Source organism: Typha latifolia, chromosome 7, assembly GCF_019914945.1.
Source record: "Typha latifolia isolate L0001 chromosome 7, TyphaL0001v2, whole genome shotgun sequence".
NCBI lineage: Eukaryota > Viridiplantae > Streptophyta > Magnoliopsida > Poales > Typhaceae > Typha > Typha latifolia.
The window spans coordinates 13737517-13756607 of record NC_133092.1 but is presented as its reverse complement, the minus strand read 5'-3'; the positions used below and the strand labels follow the sequence as shown (position 1 = coordinate 13756607).

Below are 19091 nucleotides of genomic sequence, written 5' to 3'. Positions count from 1 at the left end.
AACCATGATAAGTCGACATCCCAACAGTTTCCCATAATAGAGTTTGGAGTGCCGGTATAGTTCTTCGTTCAGAGCTATCCTACAATATAATTAATAATGCAGAAGACAAGATTGCACCATAACACTATGACCATGCATATTTCTAAGAGAAGGGAAAGAATTTTTTTTTGCTCTCATGGAATTCTTAGCAAGACACCTAAAGACATCCAATATCAGCTCAAAACACCCACTTATTCTCCTGCCATTAATGAACAAACTTCTTGGGAGCAGCAGCGGTACCTCCCACTGGTAAAGGTAGAAACTTCCAAGAGAAAAGCACCACACCAACCCCACATCCCAAAACTTCCATAATAGAGCTTAGAACACAATTAGAGCTAAAACCTAACATGATCTAATGGAGAAGAAGAAGATCATGCAGCCAAAAACAAGCAATCTTATGGGGGTTAAAAACAAAGTGAAGTGAAAGATCTTCCGGGCCTAGAACACAATTCCACATAATAGAGATTACAACAAGAGAGGAGAGTTAAAAGCCCAAAGATGACCTAGGAACAGAATTTTCATGATGAGAATGGAGTAGAAAGGCATTGCATACCATTTCTAGCTATTTAGTCCTCACAAACATCCTCCTCCACTTCTTGGTGGTGTACCTCTTGATGGTGCAGCTGTTGATATAGTTCTTGTTCTTGTTGTGGTTGTGGCTGCTGCTTTCTTAAGGTGTGCTTGTTGTTGTGCATCCACACCTTCAGGACTTGGCGGCTGACGGCGGCCTCGGCGCAGAAAGCCTCGACGGCAGCCTCGTCCTGCTTCTGGATCCGCCACCCGACCCTCTCGGCGAAACCGAGGAGTTTGTTCTTCTGCTCCGGGGTGAATTTTGTGCGGTGCCGCTTCTTCGGCGCGGAGGCGAATTGCCGCTGGGGAGGCGCCCCCGCCGGCCCTAGATTGCGCTCCTCGCTGGACGACTCCGTCGTCGTGCCGCCGCCGCTGTTGGCGGTGAAGCCAACGAATCCCGGGGGGATCAATTGCGGCGGATGCGGCTGCTGCTTTTGGCGGTGGCGGTGGGTGAGTAGCTGGGGAGTAATTGAGTGGTGGTGGGGGTGGGGCGGGGGGAGTAGAAGGGGGACGTTGCTGGGGGAGCCATTGGGCACGACGCGGCCGTGGTAGAAGGACGAGGAGTTCGAGTTGGGGGTAAGGTTACCACCGTCGGGGCACTCCTTCCGGTGGAAGCTGCGGTGGCATCCGCACGCGGCGCACTTCAGCGCGTCGTCGGCGGAGCTGCCACCCGGCATGAACTCGCAGCACCCGTCGAGCACGTGCCCCCGAGGCTAGCGGCATGGTTCCTAAGGCATTCGCGGTACCTCGTCGCCGAAGCTGCAGCGGCCGCTGGGGAGGAGGACGAGTCGGCGGCGTTCTGATTCCCGTCCCCGATTCCTCCATCCCCGCTGCTGCTACTAATAATACCGTTTCCGACTTCAGCTAATTTGCTTACTCCCCCTCTATTAGGCAGGAGAGAGGATGTAGGGGGAAGCAAAGGCCGTGAAAAAGCTGAGCTGTCATCATGATCTTTCCTTCTAAACTCCATGGACTCTAATTTTGCTCTCTTACATCACCAAAACCGAGCAAGATCACAAGGTTTTAGGTGAAGGTCTCAAAGACCCATGTCCCAAATTCCTACTAAAATTTGGAGGTGGTGGGGTGGGGATGGACTATGGAGTGGAGGGAGAGTGAGAGGGACTAAACAAGGAAGTGCAGCACTAAAGGGAGGGAGCAACCAAGAGGGGCATAATGCATGTAAAGGATACCCTACAACTATACCAAGGGCTTGTAAAGGAGGAGAGAGAGAGAAGAGAGAGATGGGTCTTGGGGAGAGGTGATGAGGTGGGAGATTAAGGGTTGAGAGGGAAGCCCATATCTACCGACAGGGTCATGTTTCACCCCTCCCACACCCTGCACCTGGCCCCAGCAACCATTATTGTTGCTGCTTTGTTATCAGTTTTTACTCCTCTCACTTTTTGTTAATACTCCTTTGTTTTCTTCTTACTCCCATTAATGCATCCTCTCTTACCTTTTTACCACCGTAGTGGTAGCTGAGTGGTCGAGAACTCTTCATACATAAGCACTTTTGTCTTAAATATATATATTAAATAATAGTTAGGACAATTAGGTCACTCGTCTTATTAAACCGTTGCACCGAATTATTTCACAAAACTAAACACCGTAGAGCCAGGCTCAAAGCCATTATGTCGAGCTAATTCTTCAAACCAATACACTATTCGAAGTTAATCATGTGATAATTTTCTTTATTATAAGTATATTGAAGTTAATTTTATTTTTATATACTCTTCATTAGTAGTAAGTATATTAAAGTTACTATATACTTGATGTAAACATAAATATTTTTTATACGCTCTTCAACGTACTTGCTGTAAAAGAAAAAAATAATTTGTATGTGCTCTTCCTTTTCTTTTATTCAGAAAATATACTTGCAGTAAAGAGAAATTAATTAAGTATGTTGAAGAGTATATAAAAATTATTTCTCTTCGCATGGCTTAAATATTCTTAATTACGTGGTCTTTAGCAAAGTGTGGGAGATAAAGAGCTATCTAGAACACTTCATTCTTCATGATCTAATATTAAGTGGTTTCTTTTTTGTTAATATGGCTGACTAATTACTATGGGCATAGCAACTATGCATCATTTCAACTTTAATTAATAATTATACCTTTACATCAACTCTTTAGAATCCTCTATTCCAACATCTTTTAGAAGGTACTATCGTCATTCTAAAATTTGTTCAACAGGTAGAAAGATGTGCCATGTAAGCATATCATCAACTTATAATAAGGCAAGAACATAGGTGATCATATTGAAAAATAAAATTATATAAAGAAAAAATGTAGGAAACTTTATAAGGCAAGAACATAGGTGATCATATTGAAAAAAATATATATATAAAGAACAAATGTAGGAAACTTTATAAAGACAGCATTTTACCTTTATTATCATTCGCTCTATCTTAAAAAGATGTTTATACTCTTCTATTTTACTTTAATATCTCAAAAATATTCAGAATTAAATAATTACTTTCAAAAAATAATAATTAAATATCTAAAATACCTTAAATTGATAGTATAATTAGGTTTCTGTTTTATTTTTACCTTAATCTTAATAGATTAACTCAAGAATTTTACTAAGGATATCTATGAGAAATTAAAAGTAAAATACAGGGATCAAATAATGAATGATAATAAAGACAAAATATAAATATAAAAAAAATCCTAAAATTGTTTAATATTTTACTCCATGGATAGTAGTCTAGTGGGTAAAGTTGCACCCATCTATCTATCTCCTCTTTGATGAGTGTTTCCTTTTCCCTGCCATTGGCACAGCCCATGGCAAGGGTTGGCTAGCCAAAAGGGTATCAAAGGAAGGGCTTTTGTGGGAATTGAAATGATGGACCCCCCTCTCCCTCCTCTCCTCCTCCAATACAACCACACCCTTGCCACTCTTGTTGGTGTGTCAGAGTCTCCCACTAAAGAGAAGAAGGGGGGACCCATCCACCTCTCCTCTCATCTCCTCTCCCTCTTCCTTTCCCTCCTTCTTCTCATGGCTAAATTTCCTATTCAGAAAGCTCCATGGAGGGATATTGGTATCCTATGAACAATAATGTGTGTGTATTTGGTGTGTCTTCTTTACTTTCTGACATGGTAGGTGTAGACTCTTGGCAATTTCAGTTTTTGTTGGGATAACTTTGACTGTTTTAATGCTCATCATCCAACCATGGGTGGTGGATACCCACTATTGACTTTGGTTGTAGTAATAGTGGTGGTGGTGGAGATTAGCTATTAGGACATCATTTTCCCTTAAACTTAATCAACAGAGGATGACCACCATAAGGTAATATATAGATATTTATCTATCGACACCTCCATGTATTTTGCTTATCTAAAAATTACTATGTTTTTAAATTTTCTTGTGATCAGTTACTATAACTTTGAATAGAGTTTTCTAGATCAAAGGAGGAAAAAAAAATAAAGAACTAGATTTTAGAATTAAATAAGATGTTTTTTAGGGAATTTAAATTTTATTTCCCTTTTAAAAGTAATAACTCATGATGTTTTTGAGCCGTTAAAAGCAAACTACATAGTTTAATGATAAATATTCATATCTTAGGAGGTAGAGTGTTTTTGATAAATATCTCTAAATTATCTGTATTAAACTTAATCACTAGCAATCTTGATTTTTTATTAAAACTTTAAAATAATTAATGAGTTATTATGGTATCGGAACACAAGATTATGAGTTTAATTACACAATCATAGGTACTTCTCATGAAAGAAGTAATAAAAAAAAAGTACTTCAATCAAACTAGAGATAATATAAATAAGCTAGCGGAAACTAATTACTAATTAGATTTAACATTTGGTTGTTTAGGTTGCATGCATCGATCTTATCTTCTACTACATACCTTGTATTGGAAAACTCACTTTCTTTTCGGTTATAGGTGTGACATAAGAACGCAAAGTAGATGCTCTCACCTTGCATATATTTTCTTAGCCTCTGTCATATTTTGGATGGATAAGATTAAGTCTTAGTGTGAACAAATTAGATCATCATTCAGATTCTATGCATCATTTATGGCATAAGTGATAAGGATATAGTTTTTGTGGATTCGTCAATAGATGCATAAAATATTGAATTCACGACTCAAAAAAATAGTATAGTAATACAAAATACTATCTTTACATCTAGTGGATATACTTTAGTCCATAAAGAGTTTGAAATTTTAATCAAAATACTTTACTTTTAGTTTTTATTATCATTCATATTATACCTTATGAATATTTATTATTCAATCCTTATATGTTTCAAAAACACTCTGAGCTAGCTTTAATTTACATAATAGTATATTATATTATCTTTATTAATATGTCTCTTATTTGACTTTAAAAGCTACTTCTCCTTTTATTTTTTATTTTAACCTTAAAAACTTACTCAAGAATATTAATATTATTTTACATCTATAGTTAGTTTGATGCATTAAATGCAGTAGCGGACCACTAAAAAAACTATTTTAGAGTATTTTTTTGGGTATTAAAAGTTAAATATAGAAGTCCAATAATAAATATCTATACATCAATGTGTGAATGACAATAAAGACAAATTCTAAAATATTTTTGATAAATTTTCTAAATGGGATTTTAATTATATTTTAGCCTATGTCCACACAAATTAGTTATAATTGAACTATAGGTGAGAAATAGAGACAAAATGGCTAATAGTATTATTATATGATGCAAGTATATATCCCTTAAAAGTCTCCCTTACTATTATTCAAATTCACATTAAAACAAAAACAAAAAAAAAGATAACATTGAGTTGACCAATTCTAAACCATTCATTAATTTTTGCAAGGGCTAGAGAGAAGCCCCATGCTTCCTTATCTATTTGTCTTTTTTCCCTCCTCTTCCTTATTAACAATGATCTCATAGGTTAATTGAACTGGCTAATATGGCCTCCATTCCTCACCTATCCACTCATCTAATTTGACTTGCTAATATTAACAAATTAAAGTATGAAAAGAACTTAGCAACCTTAATTATTCATATCACATGAATTGGCTTAGTTTTTAGGCCACGAATACTTATTAAAAAGTTTGAAAAACTTACCTGTTTTAAAATAAATTTAACTATTTTTTTGTAAAAAAAGTTCCTTCTATAGATCATAACACTATAATTGATATAAGATATAAACCTAATATTTATAAAAAGATTAAATTCATGAACTCCTTAATGAGCTGACTGGATCCAATTAAAAGAAATATTATTAATATATTTTTTTTTTGTATGAGGAGAGGAGACCAAAATGAGCGGTTTCAAAGCGCTACAATTTCCCAGCAATCATATCGTATCGCATTAATTAATGCTTATGAATTAAATTAATCCGATTTGAACATTAAACTAATTACAGATTGGTGTCATTACAGTGGTTAAGGAGGTTTTATATAATGTGGTCCGAAAGCCGGGGAAGTGACACGACGTGACAGTAAATCGCACTACGTGGCGCGCCCCTAGCCGTTCAAACCAGCGGCCCCATCAGATTTTGCCGCGCGGAGTCGTCAGAGATTTATGCGGACGTTGCATGGCGAGGTACAGTATAAATATTTATAGGAGATCTCGCATAATTCTCCTCGTGAAAGCAGAGATGTCCTGCAATTCTGACTGCAGTAATTCCCTGCATCCAGGGTACTTGACAGTCCTTAATCACTGCAGTATATTTTTCTACATAAAATCTTTTATTTTTATTTTTTTCAATTTTTCTCTATAAATATGGGCCAAGCTAGATCTGGCTCTCGGACCTTTAACCGGGCTTAGGTCGGGCTTATGGGCTTATTATCATAGTCAAATCCTAATTTTATGGGATTCTACTCGAGCGTAAAAATTATCATTATTATTATTATTATTTAAAAGTTTACGATTAAAATTTGATTTTGAGAAAAAAGAGTTATATTTTAGAGTCTTAGTCAAGTATGCAAGTGACTGCTCCCTCTCACCTCAGCAACCTCAAAAGCTATGAACAGGGGGGGTACAAAACTCTCTCTCTCTTTCTCTCTCCAATATAGGTTGGTTCTCTATGTACTATACATAGAGAAATAATTGAAGAGTAGAAGTAAGACAACAATACATGTGGGTTGCTACTTTGTACCAATAATTTATGAGGAAGGTTGAGGCCTTGAGGGAACCCAACATGCAAGCAACAAAGACAGCAAGTACTAGGAGCACTCCCTTTATAACAAGGGGGGTGTTTGTGTTTATGTTTGTGTTTGTTGGCCACCTTTGCATCCAATGCTTGCCTATAAAGTCTAACTATCCTAGGTCACTTGCCAAGGGATCAGAGTTGATGCTAACTTAAATATAACATGGATTCACTAGTTATTTTTTAAATCTTATAATAAATAAGCTTAATTACTGACACAAGTAGTGCTAATCCTATTGTCTAGTCTATATATATTTTACGCGCGGTATCAAATTATTATAAAAAAAAAGGAAAAATAATTTTTAATTAAATGATGAATTATCTTTAATATTTTATTATGGTAAAAATATATTGGGCCCGTTTTTATTTTTAATTTTAATTTTAATTTTTATGGGCTATATGAGTCGGCCCGGTTAACGAAGCGCTTTAAATGGAAGAGCACGGCCCACGTATTCCTCGATCTTCTCTCTCCCATTTCAACTGCTCTTTTCCCAGCCATGAGCAGCAACGAGTTCCGCTTCTTCTTCTCCTGCGATATCAACCTCCCCGTCACCTTCCGAATCGAGAAGCTCGATGGTGTTCTCCCCAAATCTCCGACCCCGGATGGTGAGATCCTCGACTGCTTTCTTGATCCATCTCCCCTAGTATAGGGTTTCCATCTGTAGTTCGTGAGTTCCTAATCTTGGTTGTTGTTGGCTCGTAGATCTCGATCTGTCGGCTAAGAATCGAGTTCCGGAGCTTTTCGTTGAGTGCAAACTGTACATCGATGGGGCGCCCTTTGGATTGTCCACGAAGACGAGGTTTTGTTTTTCATGATCCCAATTGGCGTGGGAAGCAGACCCTAGTAGCGTAATCCTGTTAATTTCTGTTGTTGTTTTTTTTTTCTTGTTGGTATGGAATTATAGGCTGGAATCTTCTGGACATCCGTATTGCTGGAATGAGCTTATAACGTTGAGTTCCAAGTACCGGGACCTAACTTCTCAAGCGCAGCTTGCTTTCACGGTAAAATTCTTGAATATTTAACACTTTTTATTTTGTTCCCGATAAGGATACTTAGAGTCTTGTTTCAAATTATTCAATCTTCTTGTAGGTATGGGATGTATCATGTGGTAATGGTGATGGTTTAGTCGGCGGAGCAACTGTTTTCCTTTTCAATCGAAAAAAGCAACTTAAAACAGGGAGACAAAAACTTCGGCTTTGGCTTGGAAAAGAAGCCGATGGAACAATTCCAACTAGTACCCCTGGCAAGGTTATTGGGAAAAGTTGTTTGTACATTTTGGTTTATTTACTTTTCTGTAATTTTTGTGCGACTGATTTGAACTTGCTATCTGATGTTTGCCTAGGTGTATAATTATATTGCAGCTGCTAACCTTCAGTTATTTCTTTGGATGTTAATTTGCTAGGTTCCTAAGCATGAGAGGGGTGAGATAGAGCGTTTGGAAAGGCTTGTGAACAAGTATGAGAGAGGGCAGATACAACGTATTGATTGGCTTGACCGTCTCACTTTCAAGGCCGTGGAAAAAATTAAGGAGAAGGGAAGTAGCCGGAGTGAAAATTCATTCCTCACTCTGGTTGTCGACTTCTGTAGTTTCGACCACAGAGTTGTTTTTCAGGTTTGTATTAACTTTTTCACGAAATATCTTCATATTTCATTGTAGAAATTTCATTTATTTTGCAGTTATTATTTTTTAATGATTATTTACTCATGTCAGACAATTGTAGTTTCTACTTTGCTAATAGCCTAATACTATTTGTTAAAGCTAAAAGTTCTATTGAAGTGATGCTTATAAGTAGTAGATATAGAAACTATTTTGTCGACATAGAAAAGATCTTAGTTATACATTCTTAGATTACTTTCCCTAGTATTTTCTTCATGCAGCAGTATTCATGACTCATGAGGACATTAATACATGCAATATCTGCTTAGTGAGTGGACTGTGATAAAATTCAGCCCTATCGCTCCCATTTTTTTGTATCAGATTTGAATATTAATTTTCATTTCATTCCCGAGAAACTTTACTTCGTCATTTATTTCTGACAGAAATGAAAAACCTTGTTTTGGTGTACAACTATTTGAACGTCGAGGACAAAGGAGCTTATCAGTAGGCTATAAATTTCTTTGACACTATTTTTGTATTAATTTTCAGCATAACTCATTATCCTGCATCAATTATCAATTTTGTTGTTGGTTGCAGTCTTCATTTTTTATTGCTCCAGTTGAATTGATATATTTAAGCTTCTGCTGGTTCCATCTTGATCCATGTTTCATCTGAATATGGCAATTTTATAGTATTGAGTTTTAGTGTTTAGAAATTACTCAATTAGAATGATCCATCAATATGACTCTGAGTAGTAACTTTTATATTGTGAGGCTATGGTTTTCAATTTCCATTAAAATTGGCTAGTTTGACTTTCATTAGGTTGTGACATCTGACTTATTTCATGTGGTACTTTATCTATGAAGATGAAGTTCTTTTCTGTCTCCTAAATCTTAAGCATTTAAGCTGCCAGCTCATATATTATATTTATCCATTAAATATATATTGCCAAGTTTGGAAACTAATGATCTCTATCTTTTGACTTGCAGGAGTCTGGAGCAAATTCTTTTGCACCAATTCCTGTATCATCGACGAATGAACTTGTTACTATATGGGATCCTGAAGTTGGAAGAATAAACCCATCAGAGCACAAGCAACTAAAGCTAGCTAGGAGCCTGACTCGTGGAATAATTGATAGAGATCTAAAACCAAGTTCCAATGAAAGGAGGTGAATTGAAATTGCACTTATTTGCTTTTATCATATTGAGTAGATGTTGTACACTTTCAACTGTTCTTTTCATGTATTTATGATCCTATGTTGTTTTTGTTTATCTGTTTCCTTCTCTATCTTATTAATTTGTTTTCCTGTCAGTGATCAGTCTCAAAAATCTAGAGAAATTAGGCACTTTTTATTGTCATAAAATTAGTGGAGAAAGAGGAATTAACTAGGAAAAGTAATGTGAGATATTTTTTGTGTATACTTTCATATGCCTAATTGTGTTAAAATAGGTCACTTCACGAGTAGGAAGCTGACTAGCTGAGTACTTAGAGTATCCGGCTTAGACTTTTTTGCAACCAGAGCTTCATTGGTAGGTTTGGGAATTGAACCTCAATGGGAATGGTCTGACAAAGCAGTTGTGCAAACTTTTTTTGGAGGATTCCATCTTTAAAGAACTATAACTCGACCTTCAAATAACCAAGGTCCACCCTCCAGCACTCGATCAGTCATTTGGTTCATTTGAATGTTCTATCATAATTTTCAAGTATCAGCACTGTGTCACTGTGTCAGTAAGAAGTATAGATAGTATCAGTTCATGTCGTTGGACCATTGAAATAAATGTACCCAAGCTAATATAAAATTTTCAATTTTCATATTGTTGTCAAGATACCCATTCTTCTCTTAGACTGATTTTACTGCAGGATAGATTTGCATTTAAATTTAACAATTTAATAATTACGGATAAACTATGGGCCACTTTATGTCTCACACATCAAGTGTAAAAAATAAAAAGAAGTGTTTGTGTTACTAATTTTGGGGGGTTAAATTTGCAAAAAGCTTCTCTTTTTGTTCTTTAGGACCAATTGTTTTATATATAACTGGTTAACGTGGTCGGACTCTAGGCTTTGTTTCCCCTGTTTTAGTCTGGATAACCCAAGTAATTCTATGTTCCCTCTAATTGGTATATGACATGTGGCTGTGGCTTATCTGGCATAGGTCAATACAAATAATTCTTAAGTACCCTCCAACACGCACTTTGAATGGTGATGAGAGACAACTACTATGGAAATTTCGTTTCTCTTTGATGTCCGAGAAGAAGGCCCTGACTAAGTTTTTGCGCTGTGTGGAATGGAGTGATGTTCAGGTCAGTGGCATTCTATTTTATGTCTTTTCAGGGACATAAACTCCTTTTAAATATGTACATTATCTTGTATTTCTGATGTTTCCACTACTGGCAAACCTATGTTTAGTATATGTGCCACATGTTACTCCTATATGCACCCCATGTTACTCCTATATTGTAGTTTACTCTTTTCAGCTTGCATGAACTTACAGTTTTGTTATTTTGTAAGAGTATTATAGCCTAAAACTAACTAGTATTCCCTTCAAACTTGTAAATGATCAAGAAAAGGAGTAGTGGAGAAGCACTAAAACATGCTATCTTTTCAACAGTGAACTGCTAAATTTTTTCTTTGTACTCAAACGATTGTATGGAATGTGGTAACAAAAAATAAACGGATGTATACTAAAGTGTAAACACATACTAATGCAGCATATTTCAAAAAGCCAATAGAGGGTTGTTCAATACAATGGACTTGAACAGCTCTCCAATTTCTCGAAGGAATGCTCCCTTGACCTAAAAGGAAAAAATGAGAGGGTAAAACGGACCTAAAATTGTGAGGATCATTGCTGCCTTGCAATATTCATATATTATGAATTTATGATATCATTCTTTACATGCTAGCATGATTTAGCAATACCAAAGCATTCTATGTAAGTTTGCATAGGTTTCACATTGTGCCAATAAGTTCATGATGGTTTTGTACAGGAAGCAAAACAGGCTGTTGATTTGATGGGGAGGTGGGAAACCATTGATGTGACTGACGCGTTGGAACTTCTTTCTCCTGTATTTGAGAGTGAAGAAGTGAGTCTACTGGATATCTTCTAGTAGTTTCTTTATGTGTTGACTATTTTAGGGTTTTATGTACTTGGATCATATATACAATCATCTACAGTATGTCTGTGTGATCTTTTTTTTTGTGCCTAATCAACTATTGCACTCCTCCCATCATCATGCAAACCTTTTCATAACAAAATTTGCTTCATGATTCCTCAAAATTAGGAAATTGGGACAAAAGAACTTTTTTATGACTGGCTATCATTTCTTAGGTTGAATTTTTGAAACTCAGTTAAGTTTGGTAGTATGTTAGAGCTATATGTTAATTCATACAAGCTTTTTATTGGCTTTTCATGTCAACCATAACTAGAAAACCTGAGCTTAAATTTTAATCTTCGGGGAGTAAGAATCCTCTTTAGTTTTTTTTTTTTCAGTTTACATTTAAGCAGCTTTCTTTTTAGTCAATTCAGGGTTTTGTACTTTTCTGTAATGTAGGCATGATAATATTTCGGGATGAATGTCCTTTTGTTTACACCCATCAAGGTCACAACTTTTAATAGACAGTCAAGAGCACTAATATTTCATATTTGGATATGTAGCCTTGCAGCATCTCGATTTGCACATCTCCTGGAAAATCACATATTTTATCTCTACATTTTCTTTTCCATTTTTCACATGTATTTTCTGCACAGGTTCGTGCATATGCAGTAACTGTACTTGAAAGGGCTGATGATGAAGAGTTGCAATGTTATTTACTCCAGCTGGTGCAAGCTCTTCGGTTTGAGAGAACCGATAAATCTCGCCTATCACTATTTCTTGTGCAACGCTGTATGTTTTTTTACTAGTGGTATCTTTAAATATGTGTCTAATTTGATATTTTCTTTCATCATTCATATACTTGTTTGACTGTTTAATACGTAGTGGTAAATGCTCGCTCCAGATTTTCCCATGTCAAAATACATAATTATGGTTTTATATTCTAAAGTTTAAAGTTATGAGTGCCCTTACAAGGTGCCAAGGGCAGTATCATAACTAGATCAAATGCTTAGTGTACAAGTAACAGCAATGGTGATAATTCAAGCCTCTTATGGTTGTTACTAATTGATAATAGGGTTACTCCGCATCTTATCTGGATTTACATTTCCATCTGTTGATGTATTAACTATAAAGTCTATGTATCATTTGTCAGTACATTAATGAAGGCCTCTTTTGGGGTACCTTTTCTTTATAATCTTATCCCATCCCTGAAGATTTCTTCCTATGACTTTCATTTTATGTTTATTTGGCATGCCAAGGATCTTCAATCTCACAATCTCCACATAAATTTGACTCAGAATAATACATGCACCAAAAAGAGTGAACTTGAAATACTCAATTAAATAATTTATTACGATCCAAAAAAGAATTGCTTACATATCATTAAGAATTTAATGGTTCGTCTCGGAAACCTTAATATGAATATGCAATTACATTGCATCAGTGCTCAAATATTATGCAGAACTTCAGCTAAACCTAGTAGAAGGGTTTACAAGCAATTGAACAAGTTAATCCTATCAAAATAGGGCCATAACACTCCAACATAACAAGAGAGAATGAAGTAGTTATATAGCCATCTAATACTTACCAATTGCGAGCACTAACGTTGCGACAAGAACTGGATGGCTGTCCTTTGAGCAAACAAAATAACCAGCAATTTAGCTGAAGAATCAGAATTTTGACGCATGGCTACAAAAGAACCCAAGCAACAGACTAGTGAGGGAGAAAAGGCAGCACAACCCCCTATGAGTTGGTTTTTGGTTTGTTTTTGGTAGATGATTCAGTTCCTTATATCAGGAGATATAGTTTTATGTCAGAAAAGATGAAGCTGTCAGTCTCCTTTAGCTTCTATGTTTCCTTATCTTGGACGATTATCCATCAGTTGCTTGAATTCAGTACATGTGAATATGTGATGCATAACTACTTTAAAGACTATATTGGAGCTGGATATTCACTTCCTTTTTTTCCTTTTAGATACACCTATCTTCAATGATTTATGAAGATATTGCAATTACAGTTTGCACCGCTTTCATAAATTTGCAGCATTATCAAATATTGAGATAGCTAGCTTCCTTCGCTGGTATGTGTCAGTGGAGCTTCATGATCCTGCATATGCTAGGCGGTTCTATTGTACCTATGATATGCTAGAAGATGGCATGATGAAAGTATGGTACTCCTACTTCCTATCATCATGAATTTGACTCTCTTATTTCGATTGTTATTTGTGATTTAACTGTTTGAACTACCACATTGACTGTGATTCAATGCAATTGCGACATGTAAAAAGGCCTTGTGAGCTGTGATGATAAAATATAGGTCTTGTTGGTAGACTGCCCTGGTATTTCCCTTTATTTCTGTGCTAGGAGTTACCTAATTGCAAACTTTTAACCTTAACAGGATGGTTTAGTATAATTAAAGAAAGCAGTAAATTCATTTTCAAAATAAACGTGAATTTGGAATGAATCAGATGTCTAATCAAATCTTCCTTGCTTAAAATTAGGAAAAATTTATACCAAGATATTCCAGCGCAATAATGTATATAACATTGTCCAAGCCCTAGAGACTAGTAAAGTGCAACAAGTGGGCAAAATAGAATAGGATCCGATTTGTTGTTCATGCATTCAAGATTGCATCACACCTGTTCATCTTCTTTCTTATGTAATAACTGAGCAGGCATCCGTTCTATGATCAAAATGGAGATTTCAAGTAGCATAAATTTCACTCTTTTAACCCTGCTCGATAAAGAATTTGGGGGGATTCTTGCACAAGTTGGTTCACTGCTTAGTTGAACCTTAAAATTTGTAAGCATACTGTTTTAGTGTAATATCTGGAATTTTATTGGCATCGCTGTTCTTTTTACAGTTGGAGGCTGGCACAAGTGGAGAAGATGGGTTTAAGTTGTGGCAGAGTTTGGTGCGTCAGACAGAACTGACAGCTCAGTTGTGTAAAATCATGAGGGATGTAAGAAATGTACGTGGCGGAACACAAAAGAAAATTGAAAAATTAAGGCAACTTCTCTCTGGGCTTCTTAGTGAGCTTACCTATTTTGATGAGGTAAGTTTCACTCAGTGTTCATCTTTCATGATCAATGCTTAAGCTAGTTTGAACTGGTGGCTGTCTTGAGTTCCCACCTAGCATTCAACCATCTGACGTATTTGGTTTTCTAATGTTCTCTCCATGTTGAATAGTTTTAATTAAATATTTTTTCAGCCAATTCGATCACCTTTAGTACCTGGTGTACTCATATCTGGAATCATGCCTCAAGAATCATCTCTTTTTAAAAGTGCATTGCATCCTTTGCGTCTGACATTTCGTACTGCAAATGGTGGTACTTGCAAAGTTATCTTCAAGAAAGGAGATGACCTCCGCCAAGATCAATTGGTATGTGCCTGAGAAATATTTTTATTAGCAATGGTGACATCATAGGTACTTGGTTTGTTCTATTTGGATTTAGTTCCTCTTTTTTTGTCTATAGGTTATTCAGATGCTCTCTCTCATGGATCGCTTGCTTAAATTGGAGAACCTTGACTTACATTTAACTCCATATAGAGTTCTTGCTACTGGGCAAGATGAAGGGATGTTAGAATTTATTCCCTCCAGCTCGCTGGCGCAGGTGATTTAAATTTCTGATGATAGTTCGACTATCTATTGCATCTTGCCAGTTAAATGGGCATTGGAATACTATGTTTAAGCTTTTTATAATTAATAGAAATAATATGCGGATTGATAATATTTCTTCCAATCAACACTATTGCATGTTTTGGTAGGCAGAGTTCAAAATTTTCAATTGTAATGTTAGGGAGAATGGCCAAACTTGATTTCCACTAAGGTAACCATCGAAAGATCTGCCTAAAGTAGTTATCTCATCAATGCCCTTAGTCAACTCTCAAACATGTGACTTGAGTCAGAAACTTCAACACATGGGATGATCACATGCATCAATGAGGCAACCCAAGTCATCAGTAAACTAATTGGCACCTAGAGACACCTGAGGTTAGAGGCACCTAGAATTTGACCTCTTATTACTCTTCTATGTTTTTGTAATAATATTTTTAGCTTTTTGTAGTGTGCTTCAAACTTCAAATTGCCATCTAGAAATAGCCTGTAGCTCATCCACCTTGCACCTGCACTCTGTGATGGTGTTTCCTTCTTCCATCAGATTGTGGAATAGTAATTCCTTATATATTCTGTTCCTTCCTATAAACTAACACCCTATTGTAATATAATATGGGTAGCTACTGAGATGACAGATGATATTGGTCATCGTGGGTACTGATTAGTTATGCGATCAAAGATCACCCTCACCTGAATCATTCAATATATCAAGTTTTAGTGACTCTTTTGCGGTCACTAATTAGAATTTTTTTTCCACATATTAGAATCAAGAAAGAGCTATTATGATTGTGTTTCTGGAATAATTTGGAAAAATACAGATATAAAATGATTGTTATATTATTCTTGCAAAATGTTTGGACTGTAAAATGCATGAATGATGCTATTGTTATATTATTCTTGCTAAATGTTTGGACTGTAAAATGCATGAATGATGTTTGATATATATTATGAAGTACTTATTTTGTGAATCTGCTTTAAATTTTTTATGAAGGATACTATATGTTGCTGCTGTTTGTTCTTTGTAGAAAGGAGTGAGCCTGCTTCTATTAATGGGATGTTGTCTATATTGATATATTCATGCTTCTATCTTCATGTTCCCACGAAACTGATATTAAGTTCAAGTTCTTTTCCTGAAAATTCCCTTGGCAGATTCTATCAGAACACCGCAGTATTACAAATTATCTGCAGAAGTTTCACCCGGATGAGGATGGCCCTTTTGGAATAACAGCTCAATGCCTTGAAACATTTATAAAGAGCTGTGCTGGCTACTCTGTTATTACGTACATTCTGGGAATTGGCGATAGGTAGGCTGCTTTCCGTTCTCTGCACGTTTACCTTTACTATAACATTCAATTGCCATGCATTTGGTTATGAGGTAACCACTAAAAACGATATCATTCATCTGCCCATATTTGTAATCACGAAAAAGAAATTGCAGTTTGTTCGACTGATAACTAAAGTGAGTTGATTATTTCTCTCATGTCATTTTGACTACAAGGAACTTCAACTTGCAATAATAGTGCGAGAACATTACCAAATGAATGGGTACATATATTGTCAGCAACAAATTGTTAGTCCTGCCCATTTTATGTTCTCGATTCACAAATTTGGGATTTCTCATTATTTTTTGTGCACATCTTCTATTTTTAAGCTGGTCTTCTCCCATGTGTAATCCCAACCTTCCATTCTGTTAAATTTGCATCTGGTCACTTGATAATATTTAAGTTTGAGATCTCATTTGCTAAGCTAGTCTACCAGGCTATCTCAATTTTTACTATGCTAATTCGCTTCTTAGTATGTTCATTGACTTTCTCTATTCATTTTTTAACTGGTGGAACATCAGATGAACTTCCATTATGTTATTCATAAGCATTGATTTTCCTGGAAATTTGATTTTTTATTTGCACCAAGAAAGTAATATAATAGAGTTTCCGGATTATAGTAAGTTCTTTTTTGAATTTCTGCTTTGTAACGTCAGTTACATGTTGGTTAGTTTCAGAAGATACAGAAGCAAACTGATACTTGTGCGTTGCAGGCATCTTGATAACCTTCTTCTTAGAGATGATGGACGCCTCTTCCATGTGGATTTTGCCTTTATTTTGGGTCGTGATCCTAAGCCGTTTCCACCACCTATGAAACTTTGCAAAGAAATGGTTGAGGCCATGGGTGGAGCAGAAAGGTAACACATTTTGGTCAAGTGTCCTACATGTAAATTGTGCATCTCTTTCTCGCACAGATATGCCTGTGAATAATATCATAATATACAGTTTACGAATAAAATAGAGAAATATCACGATACGGCAGGGAGACATTGATTTTCTGTTTTGTAATTGAAAATTGCACCAGGGAACTTGAAATGCATTGTTCCCTTAGCTTTTTTTTTTGTTTTTGAAAGAAAGTCCATAGGCTGTTCCCTTATGTAATATGATTGATTCACTCCTGTTCATCTGTACCAGATGCCAATCTTTGTATGCTAATCTGTTTTTTTGCTTGGGCTGCAGCCAATATTATACCAGATTCAAATCATACTGTTGTGAAGCATACAACATTCTACGGAAATCCAGCAATCTTATCTTGAATCTGTTTTATTTAATGGCTGGTTCAAACATTCCTGACATAGCTTCTGACCCTGAAAAAGGCATTCTCAAGGTAATTTTTTTTTCTTATTCAGTTTTGAAATTTAAGAATATATCTGATATGTCCATGTAATAATCAGGAAATATCCGTCTCTTTTTTTAGCTTCAGGAGAAATTCCGGTTAGATTTGGACGATGAGGCGGCAATACATTTTTTCCAGGATCTCATCAATGACAGTGTCAGCGCATTGTTCCCTCAGATGGTTGAAACCATTCATCGATGGGCTCAATATTGGCGTTGATTACAGTTTTTTTGCTGTTGGTTAGACTACTAATTTAGAGGCATAGATAGATAGTAAGTTCAATCAATTTTTCCTACTTGAGATATTTCCTCACTGCAAACTCATCATTTTTTAACTTTATTTTTGTCTTAATAACAGCTGATCTCCTAGTTGATTGCCAGATTTTTTGTCCATTGGTTCTGTTAATTATCACCTACACGGAAAATCTGGCCAGGTAAGTTGAAGTGTTGAACCATGTTTCCAGCTTATAGTTGATGGTATAACTATAAATCACTGAGCAAATATATTGTCTTGCTGGAAGCATTATTCAGTCATTTATTGCATGGCATTTAGAATACTGCCAATTGATTAGATTTATTGGATATAACCATTGACCAATTCAGTGCTTGAAGTCTGAAAAAAGAATCTGGTATTGCAGATTGATCACCGGAGACATCTACATAGTAATTGGATTATTATCATGCTCTCAGCATATGCATTTTATGACTACAAGTATTTAACTAATATTGACTATACTAACTTAGAAGCATATGAAAGGAGTAATTTATTTTTCACTCTAGGAGAATCTCGACTATGCACTGATTTTTCAACAATAGAAGTGTACAAGGGCCCTCAATTTCTTGTGAATGAAAAATAGCCAGTTTGAGCTCTCAAGACTTCCCGGTTGTTTTTCTTGCTGCATATATTCTTTATGTGTGTCGTGACTTTTAACAGAAGTAGCTAGCTTTTATGTCTATCAAGACTTTTTTTTTTTAGAACAGAATTATTGCTTAAAGGTAGTTCTGACATTGTAAGAATTTTCAACTCTTTTGTCAGATCTAAAGTTTGCTGGAGCTGTAAGGCACCTTAATACTGTGACATCTTTTTTTTTCCTATACTCAAAATTGTAAATAATGTCTAAATGATGTATACAACATTCTTATTGATATATAGCTAGGAAGAAAGTGGTGTGATAATTATATCATTGTAAACGTCCTATTATTTATTATAATGTATATATTTCACTGTTCTTTCTCGAACAAAGGAGAGATTATCAGCCAGCTTGTTGGGTTGAGCTACTATTTGATGAATACAGTCGTCAGTTTGGAACTTCAAAGTATTTATTTTGTTTCTATATATACCATCTTATCAGTCTGGAGCATGTATGTAAAAGTTT

General features: G+C 35.8%; 2 protein-coding genes across 2 annotated transcripts; one reads left to right on the top strand and one right to left on the bottom strand.

Annotated features, from left to right (window-relative positions):
* Positions 1–413: 413 nt before the first annotated feature.
* Positions 414–1956, bottom strand: LOC140793108 (zinc-finger homeodomain protein 6-like). Its single transcript, XM_073144479.1, has one exon. It carries the CDS (start codon positions 1284–1286, stop codon positions 606–608), a length of 681 nt encoding a protein of 226 aa, XP_073000580.1. The 5' UTR covers positions 1287–1956; the 3' UTR covers positions 414–605.
* A 5235-nt stretch (positions 1957–7191) lies between these two features.
* On the top strand, positions 7192–19031 carry LOC140792726 (phosphatidylinositol 3-kinase, root isoform). The gene is made up of 19 exons (XM_073143889.1): positions 7192–7359; positions 7457–7553; positions 7659–7755; positions 7844–8002; positions 8157–8366; positions 9341–9519; positions 10507–10654; positions 11339–11434; positions 12100–12235; positions 13487–13608; positions 14306–14497; positions 14654–14824; positions 14919–15056; positions 16208–16362; positions 17094–17237; positions 17560–17707; positions 17798–17988; positions 18074–18149; positions 18752–19031. Exons 1-17 carry the CDS (start codon positions 7251–7253, stop codon positions 17933–17935), a joined length of 2439 nt encoding a protein of 812 aa, XP_072999990.1. The 5' UTR covers positions 7192–7250; the 3' UTR covers positions 17936–17988; positions 18074–18149; positions 18752–19031.
* The last annotated feature ends 60 nt before the right edge of the window (positions 19032–19091 follow it).

Bases quoted from the DNA above. Each gene is read 5' to 3' on its own strand.
- LOC140792726 (XM_073143889.1), top strand. From the start codon at position 7,251: ATGAGCAGCAACGAGTTCCGCTTCTTCTTCTCCTGCGATATCAACCTC. The intron at 12,236-13,486 runs GTATGTTTTTTT...ATAAATTTGCAG, and splicing joins ACTATTTCTTGTGCAACGCT to CATTATCAAATATTGAGATA. The intron at 14,825-14,918 runs GTATGTGCCTGA...TTTTGTCTATAG, and splicing joins ACCTCCGCCAAGATCAATTG to GTTATTCAGATGCTCTCTCT.
- LOC140793108 (XM_073144479.1), bottom strand. From the start codon at position 1,286: ATGCCGGGTGGCAGCTCCGCCGACGACGCGCTGAAGTGCGCCGCGTGC.